General features: G+C 40.5%; 1 protein-coding gene across 1 annotated transcript in view; it reads left to right on the top strand.

The window, feature by feature from the left end:
* LOC123513656 (matrix metalloproteinase-2-like) overlaps positions 1 to 10,966 on the top strand; it is a 59,870-nt gene extending 48,904 nt beyond the window's left edge. The window contains exons 4-12 of the mRNA XM_045270957.1: positions 2,487 to 2,583; positions 2,841 to 2,923; positions 3,263 to 3,402; positions 4,587 to 4,754; positions 5,526 to 5,716; positions 6,359 to 6,506; positions 8,103 to 8,259; positions 9,300 to 9,400; positions 10,427 to 10,966. Coding sequence (XP_045126892.1) covers positions 2,487 to 2,583; positions 2,841 to 2,923; positions 3,263 to 3,402; positions 4,587 to 4,754; positions 5,526 to 5,716; positions 6,359 to 6,506; positions 8,103 to 8,259; positions 9,300 to 9,400; positions 10,427 to 10,674 — 1,333 coding nt within the window. The 3' untranslated portion in view covers positions 10,675 to 10,966. The remainder of the gene's footprint in view (positions 1 to 2,486; positions 2,584 to 2,840; positions 2,924 to 3,262; positions 3,403 to 4,586; positions 4,755 to 5,525; positions 5,717 to 6,358; positions 6,507 to 8,102; positions 8,260 to 9,299; positions 9,401 to 10,426) is intronic.
* The last annotated feature ends 4,034 nt before the right edge of the window (positions 10,967 to 15,000 follow it).

Here is a 15,000-nt window from a genome sequence, read left to right as displayed (position 1 = left end):
ATAGTGAAGACGGTGAAACAGGAGATAAAATTAAGGTTATTTCAAAATTGAGGGTTCTTATCGTACTTTAGTTTAGTTTACAAAAAAAAAAAAAATAGGAATGCAAAACAGGTGAATAAGCAACGATAGGAAAATAAAATGATAATAATAATGATAAAGATAATGATAGTAATGATATATTCTTGAGCGTTAATTAAGTCACGGAAATGTTGATTAGACTTTGAAAATATTAATGTGAGTGTAACATCAAAATTATCGTAGTTGTTTTTATTATTATTATTATTATTATTATTATTATTATTATTATTATTATTATTGCTGTTTTCTATACCTTTAGTTTCATAATGTAGATATATGCGTAGAAACACACCACACTCTCTCTCTCTCTCTCTCTCTCTCTCTCTCTCTCTCTCTCTCTCTCTCTCTCTCTCTCTCTCATCAACTCTAAAGGTCAGATTACTTAAAAGTCATCTGTGTGTTCGTCATCACTGCTTGAAGGATGACGCCCAGTTCCGGAGAGAGAGAGAGAGAGAGAGAGAGAGAGAGAGAGTGTTTAGTCACTGAAAGATAAAGTTCAAAGCACGCATATTTTTTCCTACAAGAGAGAGAGAGAGAGAGAGAGAGAGAGAGAGAGCTGCCCACGGAACTCACAATAATTACTAAAAACAAATAAACTAAACAAAATAAAGAAAATAAGTAGATACCATTGTTTTATCACCACCACCACCACCACCACCATCATCATCATCATCATCATCATCATCATCATCATTTAACATTACAAAAACACGATTATTACTACCCACACACACACACACACACACACACACACACACACACACACACACACGCCTGCACAAACAAACTATATAGCGTTAGCCAATGAGGTTAGCGTATTGTGGTGACGTCACAGTGGGTTTGGGTGCCCCGCTTAACTAATATTATGAGGGTGAGAGAGAGAGAGAGAGTGAGACAGGCTACCTCTGTTTGCGGAGAGAGAGAGAGAGAGAGAGAGAGAGAGAGAGAGAGAGAGAGAGAGAGAGAGAGAGAGAGTAACAAATAAAACGAAAGAGGATGTTGATGAAATAGGGAAAAAGTGATTAGAGAGAGAAAGAGAGAGAGAAAGAGAGATGAAACGAATGAGGAAGTAATGAAAGGAAAAAATATTAGAGAGAGAGAGAGAGAGAGAGAGAGAGAGAGAGAGAGAGAGAGAGAGTAGCAGATAAAATAAATGAAGTTAATAAAATAGGAAAAAATGTGATGAGAGAGAGAGAGAGAGAGAGAGAGAGAGAGAGAGAGAGAGAGACGAATTGTCACGCCTGTCTTTATATATCATGTAAGTAGTGTAGATAGGTGAGGCCGTGGCTGGCTATGGGGAATGAATGATAAACCGTAAGAGGAGGAGGACCACTCAGTCTTCACTCCCTCCCGTAAACAAATGAGCGGGAGGAGATATTATTCGAAATTGCGTAGTAGTAGTAGTAGTAGTAGTAGTAGTAGTAGTAGTAGTACAAGTAGTAATAGTAGTAGTAAGTTCTCAGTTCACGATGGCTGGGGGGTCAGCGTCTGGGGACCAAAACTCTGGGTCTGCGACTGGCTGGGTGTGTGTGTGTGTGTGTGTTTGGTGGACAGTGGATAGCGTGCATTGTGTACAGCGCTTTACTGTGTCCTCACCAACACACAAACTGTTTGCCTTGAGTACAGCACCACCAGCCTGCACCGGTGAAGCCCGCACTCAATGTATCGCGGCCTCAACACTCCGGCGAGACACTGCCACTTCATCACAAGACACGGAGCGACCACTGTGTTCTCTTTTAATGATAACCTAACCTAACCTAACCTAACCACTTCATCACAAGACACGGAGCGACCACTGTGTTGCCTTGTAATAATAATAATAATAGATAATTTGTCATCTCGAGGTGCTGATAGGGACATAAAACACCCAATCCTCACCTAAGACACGGGAAGGAGGGCGGGGTGGCCAGCGTTGACACCACGTGGGACCATAAACCCCAGAAAGCCAGCAGGACAGTGCCTTGCCAAGTTGCCACGGACGACAGCTCAAACACGCCACGATGTTTTATCCATTAATCGTAATGTTTGGTCAGTGTGTTTGTGTGGGGGAAGGGCTGCCTTGTCTGAGCCACCCCTTGTCAGATTGCCCGCAAGGTAGAGAGAGAGAGAGAGGTTGGAGAGTAGAAACCTTGTAAACCTGCGTCACTTCAACTAGAAAGCTTGCGTCACTTACCAAAAACAACAACAATGGTACTCTGAAACACTGTGTTCTCTCACCAGGACTGTTTTCCAAGGCTACACACATGAATACCCACTCCCTCGAAAGCTTATCCTGTCGATAATGCAGAAATCTTGTTAATTTGTCACTAGAACCATAAAAACCACCTTTGAAAACCTGCTATACTTCAACCAGAGCATCATCAATAGTAGTAGTAGTAGTTATTGTAAGGCCTCCTCTTGCATTGCAGTGTGCGAAGGTACCCGACCAAGATGCGGGACTCAACAGGAGACCCTGAGCACATGTACCGCTGGGAGATACAGAGAGAGTTCCGACTCGCTACAGAGGTGAGAGAGAGAGAGAGAGAGTGTGTGTGTGTGTGTGTGTGTGTGTGTGTGTGTTCCCATTCTATTTACTCATTATAACAAGAAAAAAGAAATAGAATAAAAAGACTTAGTTCGATTGGATAATGGTACATATGTGTCTGGCAGGTGTGTGGTGTGTCTGACAGGTGTGTGGTGTGTTGGGACAGGTGTGTGGTGTGTTGGGACAGATGTGTGGTGTGTCTGGCAGGTGTGTGGTGGTAATGAGGCACGTGTTGCAGGTTTGGGGCCGCGTGTCACGTCTGGAGTTTACTGAGTTGGAGAGTAAACCAGAGGAAGCTGACATCATCATTGACTTCAACACGTGAGTAGTAGTGGTGGTAGTAGTAGTAGTAGTAGTAGTAGTAGTAGAAGTAGTGGTAGTAGTATATTTGTTCATAATTATGATTCTCTCTTTCTAAATGTATAACTCTGTAGTAGTAGTAGTAGTAGTAGTAGTAGTAGTAGGTGTTGTTGTTGCTGTAGGCTGTTCACATCTCTAATTAGTATATGTCAATTTTTTTCTTTCTTCTTTCTTTCTTTTTAACCTCAACCCAACCTCAACCCAACCTAACCCAACCCAACGCAACCAGACCTAACCCAACCTAACCCAACTGAATCCAACCCAACCTAACCTAACCTAACCTAACCTACTTTCCCACAGAGGCTACCACGGGGACGGCTACCCCTTTGATGGCCAGGGACGCACTCTGGCCCATGCGTTCTACCCCGGCCATGGCATTGGTGGGGACATGCATTTTGATGATGACGAGCCCTGGGTGCAGCACCAAGACTCAGATAACAGTAGGTGGTGCTGGTGGTGGTGGTGGTGGTAGTGGTGGTGAAGGGGATGTGAGACAATGGGTAGTTTTGGGTGGTGGTGGTGATTGTGGTGGTGGTGAATGGGATGTGAGAGGGTAGGCAGTTTGTGTGGTGGTGGTGATGATGATGGTGGTGGTGGTGGTGGTGAGGATGGGGATGTGAAAGGGTAGCAATTTTTTTTTTTTTTTTTTTTTTTTTTGGGTGTTGGGCAGTTTGTGTGGTGGTGGTGGTGGTGATGGTGGTGGTATTGTTGGGTGGTGAGACTGTGTAGTGAGTTAAGTTTGTCATTTTGTTTTATTTTCATGTACCTGTATATCATTTTATTATTATTATTATTATTATTACTTCTCTATTCATTCCTCTATTGTTATTGTTCTTAGTTGAATCATTACCATTATTATTTTGGTCACCGCTTTTACTTCCACATTAACGGCACAAATTTTGTCATCACTGTTATCATGAGTGTTATTAGAAGTGGTCTATGATATTCCTTTCCTTGTCAAATCTTTCCTCTGTATTCTCACATTCTCAGCAACTGCAAAGGCATTTAATCCCTTCAGTACTGGGACACATTTTTACCTTGAGATTTGTGTACGATTAGCCCATTTTATTGACATTAGGAAGGGTCTATGGAGGTCAGAAGATTAATAGCCACAGTCCTCACTATTTTAATCCCACATGTGAGTTTCTGAAGCTGTAAAAAATCACCAAATAGTCACCAGAATGAATATGGAAACATGTGTGGTGTCTCGGTAAGGTTCACTACAAGCGCTCATTGGAAAGTAATCGCTTACCTCGTCTCCCCTGTGGGCGTTACAAGGCAGGTCGATCATAGCCACCACACTGTTAAGACCACCACCTTCCCATCTGTCACCTAGCTAATGAATTTGCAGTGGTTATCAGCATGTGTCTACTGCACCTCCAATGGCCTTCACCCCAACCCTCTCTTTCTTCATTCATGCTTCTCTCTCTCTCTCTCTCTCTCTCTCTCTCTCTCTCTCTCTCTCTCTCTCTCTCTCTCTCTCTCTCTCTCTCTCTCTCTCTCTCTCTCTCTCTCTCTCTCTCTCTCTCTCTCTCTCTCTCTCTCTCCCTCTCTCTCTCCCATACCCTACTGCACAGCCTTCCTTCCACACACAGCCACACTCATCCCTATCTATTTTTCACAGCCTGGGAGCGAGTCAGCCTTTTCATCACAGCAGCACATGAGCTAGGTCACGCGCTGGGCCTCTATCACTCTGACGTGGAGGGCTCCCTGATGAGTCCCTACCTCATCCGTTTTCCCAGCTCCTTCCGCCTCCCTCAGGATGATGTTAGGGGCATCCAGGAACTGTATGGTAAGTAGTAGTGGTAGTAGTAGTTAAAGTCATATTTTTTCATTCTTCTATGTTTCACCTCCACTATTTCAAAAGGGTTCGCTTCAGTTTATGTGGGTTTTTTAAGGTGTTTTTATGGTTCTAGAGGCAGAGTGGCAAGGTTTCTGCTTTAGTTACTGGAGAAACACTCTTGAAAATCCTGCTAGTCATCTCTGTGGTCTTGAAAATATTTTTGATGAGAAAGCAGAGCATTTTTAAGGGTGTTTTTACAGTTTTAGAGGCAAAGTGACAAGATTTCTGCATTGTTAATTGGAGAAACACTCTTGAAAATGCCATTAATCATCTCTGTGGCCTTGGAAAGCAGTCATAGTGAGAGAAGAGCATTTTCAAGGGTGTTTTTATAGTTCTAGAGGCAAAGTGACAAGATTTCTGCATTGTTAATTGGACAAACATCCTTGAAAACCATGCTAGTCATCTCAGTGGCCTTCGAAACTACTCGTGATGAGAGTGCAAAGCGTTTCTGAATACACAAGATTTTTAAGGGTGTTTTTATGGTTCTAGAGGCAGAGTGACAAGATTTCTACATTATTAACTAGAGGAAAACTCTTGAAAACCCCGCTAATCATCTCTGTGGCCTTGGAAAATAGTTGTGGTGAGAGCAGAGCAATTTTCAAACTGGAGCAGTAGTAACAATAGCAGTCACAGTAACAGTAGCAGTAGTAGCAGTAGCAGTAGTAGCAGCAGCAGTAGCAGCAATAATAGTAACACTCTTCTCATACCACAAACAAACAGGTGTGGATGAGAAGTATAAAGAGGACCCCTGGCCATCTACCAGCACCACCACTACTACCACCACACCCCGCCCTGCCGCCACACCCCGCCCGCCGCCCCGTCCACCCAAGAGTGACAAGCCAGACACCTGCAACACTGAATATGACGCCATCTCTGTCATCCGTCGAGAAATCTACATCTTCAAGGGCAAGGTACATTGTGGTGTGAAACTGTAGTAATGCCTGTAGAATATTGGGTGTACCTGTAGAGTGATTAAGTTTGTGTGTGTATCTATGGTTTACCTGTAGAATTTTTAACCCCTTTAGTACTGTACCTGTAGAATCTTTAACCTCTTTGGTACTAGGATGTTTGGTTTACCTGTAGAATTTTAACCCTTTAGTACTGGGATGCATTTTTACCTTGAGATTTGTGTACGATTAGACCATTTTATTGACATTAGGAAGGGTCTATGGAGGTCAGAAGATTAATGCCCACAGTCTTCACTATTTTAATCCCTTCAGTACTGAGACACATTTTTACCTTGAGATTTGTGTATGATTAGACCATTTTATTGACATTAGGAAAGGTCTATGGAGGTCAGAAGATTAATGGCCACAGTCTTCACTATTTTAATCCCTTTAGTACTGGGAGACATTTTTACCTTGAGGTTTTGTACGATTAGACCACTTTATTGACATTAGGAAGGGTCTATGGAGGTCAGAAGATTAATGGCCACAGTCTTTACTACTACTACTACTACTACTACTGTAACTCCTCCTCTTCTTCCTCTTCCTCTTCCTTTTCCACAACCACCACCACCACCACGACCACTACTACTCCTGCTCTCCTCACAGTACTTCTGGCGCGTGGATGCCCAGGGGAACCTGCTGCCGAACTACCCTGCAAAAATCAACCGGTTCTGGTCCAAACTGCCCAAGAACCTCACCCACATTGATGCTGTGTACGAGCGGATGACTGACGGAAAAATTGTGTTCTTTATAGGTGTGTTCGTGTGTGTGTGTGTGGGCTCATAGTGTCCTGTCTCCATATCTACATTTATCCAACTTTTCATTGAATTTGTGCACACTTTCCGCTGCTACAATCTCTTCACTCAAGCCGTTCCAGATGTCCACCGTCCTATGTGGAAAACTGAGCTTCTTTTTCATGATCTTGGAGTGTCCTCTTGTTTGTCTATCTCCATCCTGTGTCAGTGTTCCCAGGTCTTGTCTGTCTATCTTTTCCTTACGGTTTACTAACTTATACATCATTATTAGGTCCCCTCTTTGTGTGTGTGTGTGTGTGTTGTATAAGGTTCAGGTATTGTTATTATATTCTATTTAGTTTGTGTCTTGTGTTCTGGACAGTCACCCATTCATGAGCTGACGAGACTGTGTTCTTTAGCCTCACTTATTGTTAGGGTATGTGACTCTGGTTTTGTGTGTCCTTGTTTCTCCTGGTTTTTGTTTGTTTTGTTTTTTGTTGATGTGTGGTATCTCACTTCTGTTATATCCTTATTTATTCTCTTTTTCATTTTGTTGTGTGTTTTTTTTTCCTTCTATTTGTTGCCCTTTACCTGCGTATGTTTGTGATTGTTATTTCTCGTTCCTTTTTTTTCTATCTCTGTGTATTTCTTGTTTTTATCATCTCTTTGTGTTAATTCTCTCTTTTATTTAGTTTTGTGCTTTCTCCTTTCCTCTGTTGTCTTTTATTTATGTTTATTGATACTCCTTGTCTCTCGTTTCTTTTTCTATCTTTGTGTATTTCCTGTTTCTATCATCTCTGTGTGTTTATTCAGTTCTTTTATTTAGTTGTAGATTTTTCTCCTTTCGTTTGTTGCCTCTTATCTATGTTTGTTTATATTTCTTGTCTCCCGTTTCTTTTGTCTATCTTTGTGTACTTCCTGTTTCTTTCATCTCCATTTTGTTTATTGATTATTTTATATTTGTGTACATTTTTCCCTTCCCTCCGTTGCATCTTCTTTTTATCCATGTTTGTTTAGTCTTTCTTACTTCATTTCACTTTTTGTCTCTCATTTCTCTCTATCTTTGTTCACTTTCTGTTTCTATCACCTCTGTTTGTTCATCCAGTTCTTCTTTATTTAATTGTATACTTTTTTTTCCTGTCTCTCTTCCCTTTTATCAGTGTTTGTTTAGTTTTTCTTTCTTCAGTTCATGTATATTAATTCTCTCATTTCTTCTGTGTATCATCTTTCAGTTCTTCTCTCTTGCTTCTATTGCTATCTAACACTCTACTTCATTTTTAAGTATAGTAATGCTTGTTTCACCCACACAAACACTCATTTAAAACTCTCACCTCACAAACACAAACAAACACCATTTATAACACTCTTTCACCTTTCAAACACTTATCATACCACTACATGCCTTACAATTTCACTTCCACATTCAACAAACAAATTTTCTACCATACAAACACACACAAACACTATTTGTAACACTCCTTCACCTTACAAACACTTCTACCACCACACACTTCACAGTCTCTCTACCACACTAGCAAACAAGTCTCTTACAGCTTCTACCCATCCACACAGCCACCTCCTGCGTAACCGCCCTTCAACACTCCCTCACATTGCAGGGAATAAGTACTACGTGTGTCGAGGGAACCAGGAGCTGCTGAAGGTTGGACGCCTCAAGAACTTAGGGCTGCCAGCGACTCTGAAGAAGATTGATGCTGCGTTTGTGTGGGGGTACAATGGCAGGACCTATCTGTTTGCTGAGACCATGTACTGGAGGTGAGGCTGGATGCTGGAGTGCTGGGTGATGAAAACAGGGTCCTTAAACAGAGTGTGGTGTGTGAAAGTCTGGGTTTTTTTAGGTGTTTCTGTGTGGTTAAATCTTCAGTACTGGGACACATTTTTTACCTTGAGATTTGTGTGTGATTAGACCATTTTATTGACATTAGCAAGGGTCTATGGAGGTCAGAGGATTAATGGCCACAATTTTCACTATTTTAATCCCCCACATGAGTTTCTGAAGCTGTATCAAATCACTAAATAGTAAGTAGAATGAATATGAAAACACATTATGCTACTGAAAGGGTTAAGACAGGGAGGGAGGGTTTGAGTGAGTGATGAATATAGGAAAGTGAGATAAGAGATGGAAAGGTGAAGGAAAAGTTTGTGAGATGAGAGGGAGAAGGAGAAGAATGTTTGAAAATGTAGTACAAGTGTAACAACAAGAGCAAGAACAAGACGACAAACCGAGTAAAACGAGAGCAAACAACAAAAATATACCGGTGATGATGGAGCGTCCCAACAACAACACCACCCTCCACCAACTCCAACACAGCTCTGCCCTCTACCCGCGCGCAGTCCACACAAACCGCCAACGGTGTGCCAAAACACTCCTGAAACCACCACAACAATAACCAAATAGATGACAGAAAGCTGAAGTTCTGAGATGTTCATGTCTTTAAGAGGGAGAGTAATGGATATGGAGAGTAAGATGAGAGATAGAAAGGTGAAGGAAAGTTTGTAAGAATTAGAGTGAGATGAGAAAGAGAGGGAGAGTGATGTTTGAAAGCTTGGGTTCTGATGTTTCCCAGTGTTTAAAAGAGAGTGCTGGTTCAGGTGAGTGATAGATATGGGAGAGTGAGATAAGAGATAGGAAGGTTTTCAAGTGTTTTTATGAGGGTTCTAGTTGTAAAGGGTCCCAGTGGAGGTTGTGAGGGTTTTCAAGTGTTTTCTGTGAGGGTTCTAGTTGTAAAGAGTCCCAGTGGAGGTTGAGAGGGTTAGCACTGAAGCACTGAAGCCTCACATTTGTTTTCCGGCAGGTTTGATGAGGCAATACAGCACGTGGAGCTGGACTACCCCAGAGCGATGGACATGTGGCGTGGCGTTCCCTACAACATTGACTCTGCCTTTAAACACAATGGTACGTGTGTGTGTGTGTGTGTGTGTGTGTGTGTGTGTTTACCTAGATGTATGTTACAGGGTTTGAGTGGGGTTCATAGTGACCTGTCTCCATATCTACTTTTATCCAACTTTTCCTTCAATTTGTGTACACTTTCTGCTGCTACAATCTCTTCATGTAAGCCTTTCCAGATGTCTGCCATCCTATGTGGAAAACTGTACTCTTTAATGTGTGTGTGTGTGTGTGTGTGTTGAGAGGGATGTTTTATTATAAGGGAGGGGAAATTTGGCCATGAGCAACAAAAACAATCAAAACAAAAAAGGCTGAGCTTGAATAAGTTTTCATTCAGTGCCTTGTTATTGTTTTACCGTTTTATTCTGTGTGTTTCATATTGTTTGAAAATAATGCTACAGGTTTGTTGTTGTTGTTGCATTTAGTTATTTATTTCTATTTTGGGTCGATTTTATGAACTTGTACATCAACAGAACCACGCAGTCTGGTGTAATCTGTGTGTATGTGTATGTATGTTTCAAATTTGTCACCTCTCTCTTGTTTCCCTGTGAGTTATGTTTTGCCAAGGCATGGAGGTCAGAACATTAATGGCCGCTGTCTTCACTATTTCTGGAGCTGTATGAAATCACTAAATAGTAAGCAAAATGAATATGAAAATGCATCTTGCCACTCCAGAGGTTAATATCGTCATGTATATTGCAACTGTTTCCCTGTTAGTTAGGTTTTATCAAAGTATGGAGGTCGGAACATTAATGGCGACAGTCTTCACTATTTCTGAAGCTGTATGAAATCACCAAATAGTAAGCAGAATGAATATGAAAATGCATCTTGTCACTCCACAGGTTAATATCGTCATGTATATATGTTTTGCCACGACACTGAAGGGGGTGAATTAACAAACCTTTCTCCCCCAAATAGGCACCACTTAAATCTTTCAAGGCAAAATGTTCCGGGAGATTCAACTGTTTCCCTGTGATTTATGTTTTGCTGCAACACTGAAGGGGGTAAATTAACAAACCTTTCTCCCCCAAACAGGCACCACTTACTTCTTCCAAGGCAAAATGTTCTGGGAGTTTGACGACTTTAGAATGAGAGTGAAGCCTAAGTCACCAGCCCTCTCTGCCCCATTCTGGCTTGGCTGCCCTAACATCAAGAACCCTTACTACCCCAAGACAACCATAGAGACGCAAGCTACCACCGCCTCCGCCACACCACCGTCGCACCCCACCACAGTCACGCTTCTCATGTGTGCGGTGTTTCTCATCTGCTTTGGTGTGGTGTAGTGGTGTTTTGTGGTGTTTGTTCTTGTTCTTGTTCTTGGTTTTTTTTTTTGTTTGTTTGTTTGTTTTTTTAAGGGTGTTTTTTTCTAAGGTTCATTTTTTTCGTTTTCATTTCTCATTTTCGTTTGTTTTCGTTTTTTTTTTCTTTCTTCTTTTTGTTTCCCCGCTGTGTTCTCTTCGGTTTAGGGTTTGGTGTGTTCGTTCATTTGTTTGTTTGCTTGCTGTGTGTGTGTGTGTGTGTGTGTGTGTGTGTGTGTGTGTGTGTGTGTGTGTGTGTGTGTGTGTGTGTGTGTTTTACTTTCTTTTTTTTGTGTGTGTTTAGTTTTTCTTCGTTCTCTTTTTCTTGTGTCTGTATTTCCTTTTATTTTATTTATTTATTTTATTTTATTTATTTATTTATTTATTTGTGTGTGTGTGTGTGATTTGTTGAGTTGTGTAATTATTTCTCTTATTTCTCTTCTTATTTCTCTCATTTCCTTGTTATTTTCCTTATCATTCCCTTTTCTTTTATTACATTTACTACTGACGCATTCTTTTCTACTTTCATATATTGCATCTTTTTTCTTTTTTACTTTTTACCAAACCTTTTATTTTATCTTTTGGCTTTTCTAGTCCAAACGAGCGAGCGAGAGAGAGAGAGAGAGAGAGTCATTAATATACAAAAAACAATAAAAAAACATACTTGAGAGGTTCACGTCCCATACACAATGTCTGGACAGCCTTAATGATGTGCCTGTATGCCTGTCTGTATGTATGTATGTATGTTTGTTTGTATATGGTCAGTATTTGGAAATGCTCTGCTCTCCCACCACAACTATTTTCCAAGGCCACAGAGATGACTAGTGGGGTTTCCAAATGTGTTTCTCCAGTAAATAGTGTAAAAATCTTGTCACTCTGCCTGTAGAACCATAAAAACACCTTAAAAATGGTTTATTCTCTCACTCTGACTATTTTTCAAGGCTATAGAGATGACTAGCGGGGTTTCCAAATGTGTTTCTCCAGTTAATAGTGTAAAAATTTTGTCACTCGGCCTGTAGAACCATAAAAACACTTTAAAAATGGTTTATTCTCTCACTATGACTATTTTTCAAGGCTATAGAGATGACTAGCGGGGTTTCCAAGGGTGTTTCTCCAGTTAATAGTGTAAAAATCTTGTCGCTTGGCCTCTAGAACCATAAAAAACACCTTAAAAACTTGTGTAGACTTAAATAAAGCCTTTTGAAATAGAAGAGGTGAAACACAGAAGCATTTGAGAATACGTACCTTTATCTAATTCCTGCTGATATATTTAGTACATTTTGCTGCACCTCAAGACACAACACTGTATTACTGGGAACATTGTATTGCCTCTCTTGTGTTCTGTATCATGTATCTTTCTGTGAGGGTGAAGCCTATATTCTGAACCTCTCTTCTCTCACTACAGCTGTTTTCAAAGGGTTCTCAAAGGTGTTTCTCCTGTTAATCCCTTCACTTCTGGGACTCGTTTTTACCTTAAGATTTGTGTACAATTAGACCGTTTTATTGTCATGTAGCATTTCACTACAACCATATAAACACTCTTAAAAACCCATATAACTTCACAACTACATTTAAAGAGTGCTTCTTCTGTTGATAGTATAGAAATCTTGTTAACTTTTCTCTATTGCCATAAAACACCCTTAAAAACCTGCATCACTTCATCACAAGTACATTTAGAAGAGTATATCTCCTTTTAGTAATGTAGAAATCTTGCCAACTTTTCACTACAACCATAAAAACACTTCACCACAACTACATTAAAAGAGTGTATCTCCTTTTAATAGTGTAAAAATCTTCATAACTTTTCACTACAACCATAAAAACACCCTTGAAAACCTGTCCATCCTCAACTGGAGCCCTCTGAATGTAGTGGAAACGAAAGCTATGGTGTAGAAATGTTTCAGAAATACTATAGGCCTATATGCTACACACTGCCACATGATCACATCCCCCACACAGCCACATAACGCACTGGCTCACTGGTTACCTCCTCGCTTCCCTGCCTGGGGTTCAAGGTTCTCAAGGCTCTGCGTCTCTTAACCTTAATTTTAGTCAGCTTTAAAAGGCAGGGATTGTTTTGGCTACTGCTGCTCCTTGTGTGTGTGTGTGTGTGTGTGTGTGTGTGTGTGTGTGTGTGTGTGTGTGTGTGTGTGTGTGTGGTGATACTGTATTGGTTTTTAGGGCAGTGTGTGTGTGTGTGTGTGTGTGTGTGTGTGTGTGTGTGTGTGTGTGTGTGTGTGTGTGTGTGTGTGTGTGTGTGTGTGTGTGTGTGTGTGTGTGTTATTCACCACGGTCGTCTCCTGGTCACCCAGCCAGCCTTTCCCCTATGGAAAGAACTCAGAGCTCATGGACCAATCTTCGGGTCGGACCACAACACACTCCACACACCGGGACAGCGAGGCCACAACCCCTCCAGTTACATCCCGTACCTATTTACTGCTAGGTGAACACATCCTACACATTAAGAGGCTTGCCCACATGCCTCACTGCTCCCGGGACTCGAACCCAGGCCCTCTCGGTTGTGAGCTGAATGTGCTAACCATTACACTACGTGGTGTGTGTGTGTGTGACAGTATAGCCACACAAAACAAGAATATGTCAACCAGTGAATGAGTGAGAGAGAAGATCAGTGTTACCATATCCACACACACACACACACACACACACACACACACAGTCCTCTCATCAACAATGCTCAGAAAACTTGGATATCACTAATACTGCCACCAAATGTGCTTTAAATTCCAGCTGTTCATTAGATATTTAGCTTCGTAGCCTGTAAGTAAATAAGTGTGCGTTTCCATCCACACTCCCTGCCTTGTCACTTCAATTCTGCTAGTGATGCCCTCCATACTTAATTAAGTACTTTTTATACTTTACACTTATATTTTGCTGTGTGAGATTGAACGCTGTGATGATTGGAGGAAGGAGGAAGAAGAAGAAGAGGGAGGGAAGAGAAGGATGGAGGAAAAAAAGGAGGAATAGAAAAAGGAAAAAGAAATGAAAGGAGAGGAAAAAGGATAATAAGAAAGGAATAGGGAAGAGGAGGGAAAGAAGGATGAAGAGGAAATGAGAGAGAGAGAGAGAGAGAGAAGGAGGAGGAAGAAGGAAAAGTGAAAGGAGAAAATGAAGGAAAATGAAAAGGAGAAAGGAGAGAGAAAGAAGGAAGGAAAAAATAGAAATAGAGAAAATAAATGAAAGGAGAAAGGAAAGAAACCAGAATGAAAAAAAAAAATAAAGAAAAGAAAAAAGATAAAAAAAAAGAATCAGAGAATGAAGGAAAAGTAAAGAAAAAAGAAAAGAAGAAGCAGAGAATTAAGAAAAATAAAAAAAAGGAAAAGAAGAAAAAAAGAAAAGGAAAAGAACATGTTTATTATTACTTCTATGCTGTATGCTGTATGCTGTATCCACTCATCATACATATGCTGTTGTATTTCTCACTAGTTTATATTTATATTATGCTGTATCTTTCATCTCATTTTCCTATGTGTATTTATAATGCTGTATGCTGTATGATAGGTGTATATTTTATTTATGTATGCCTATGATATGCTGTCTGTTCCTGGTTTTTGTCTATTTTATGCATATAGTACCCACTGTATGCTGTATGCTGTTTTGCTGTTCTCACTGATGCTGTATGTATGAGTGCATTTTCTCAGCCTAGATTTTGTATACCATTCACATCTATCTCATTCATGTATGCTGTATGCTGACTAGGTATATTATTTGGTATGCTGATGTAGCTTCACCGTTGTATATATATGATGTGTGTGTGTGTGTGTGTGTGTGTGTGTGTGTGTGTGTGTGTGTGTGTGTGTGTGTGTGTGGGGTGATGCCAATGCTACTGTATGCTTTATGCTGCACTCAAGTTTGTATGCTTATGGTGTATTTCTCATGAGTATTTTGTATTAACATGTGCTGTAATTTTTTATCTCATCTATACACAAGTGACTATGCTGTATGCTGTATTGTCACCAGTGTTGTATGCTGATACGGTGGTAAGGCTAATGGTGTATTTGATATAATTTTTTTTACCTATATTTATGATGACTACTGTATATGCTGTATGCTGTATGCTTGTCTGTTCTCAATAGTTTTGTATGCTGTGTTTTGTAAAGCTAGTGTTGTATTTTTCTCTACTTTTTTTACTTAGACTTCTGGTGATTACTTTGTATGCTGTTATGCTGTATGCTGTACTGGTCTGTTCTCAGCATATCTTTGCATGCTGATGATGATTTTTTTTTCTCGTGAATTTTTTTTAGGGTATATTTACAATGGTTGCTGTATATGCAGTATGCTGTATGCTGTTCT

The sequence above is a fragment of the Portunus trituberculatus genome, chromosome 5 (assembly GCF_017591435.1).
Source record: "Portunus trituberculatus isolate SZX2019 chromosome 5, ASM1759143v1, whole genome shotgun sequence".
Lineage (NCBI taxonomy): Eukaryota > Metazoa > Arthropoda > Malacostraca > Decapoda > Portunidae > Portunus > Portunus trituberculatus.
Note: the sequence above shows the minus strand (reverse complement) of the source record. Positions and strands in the feature narration are given on the sequence as shown.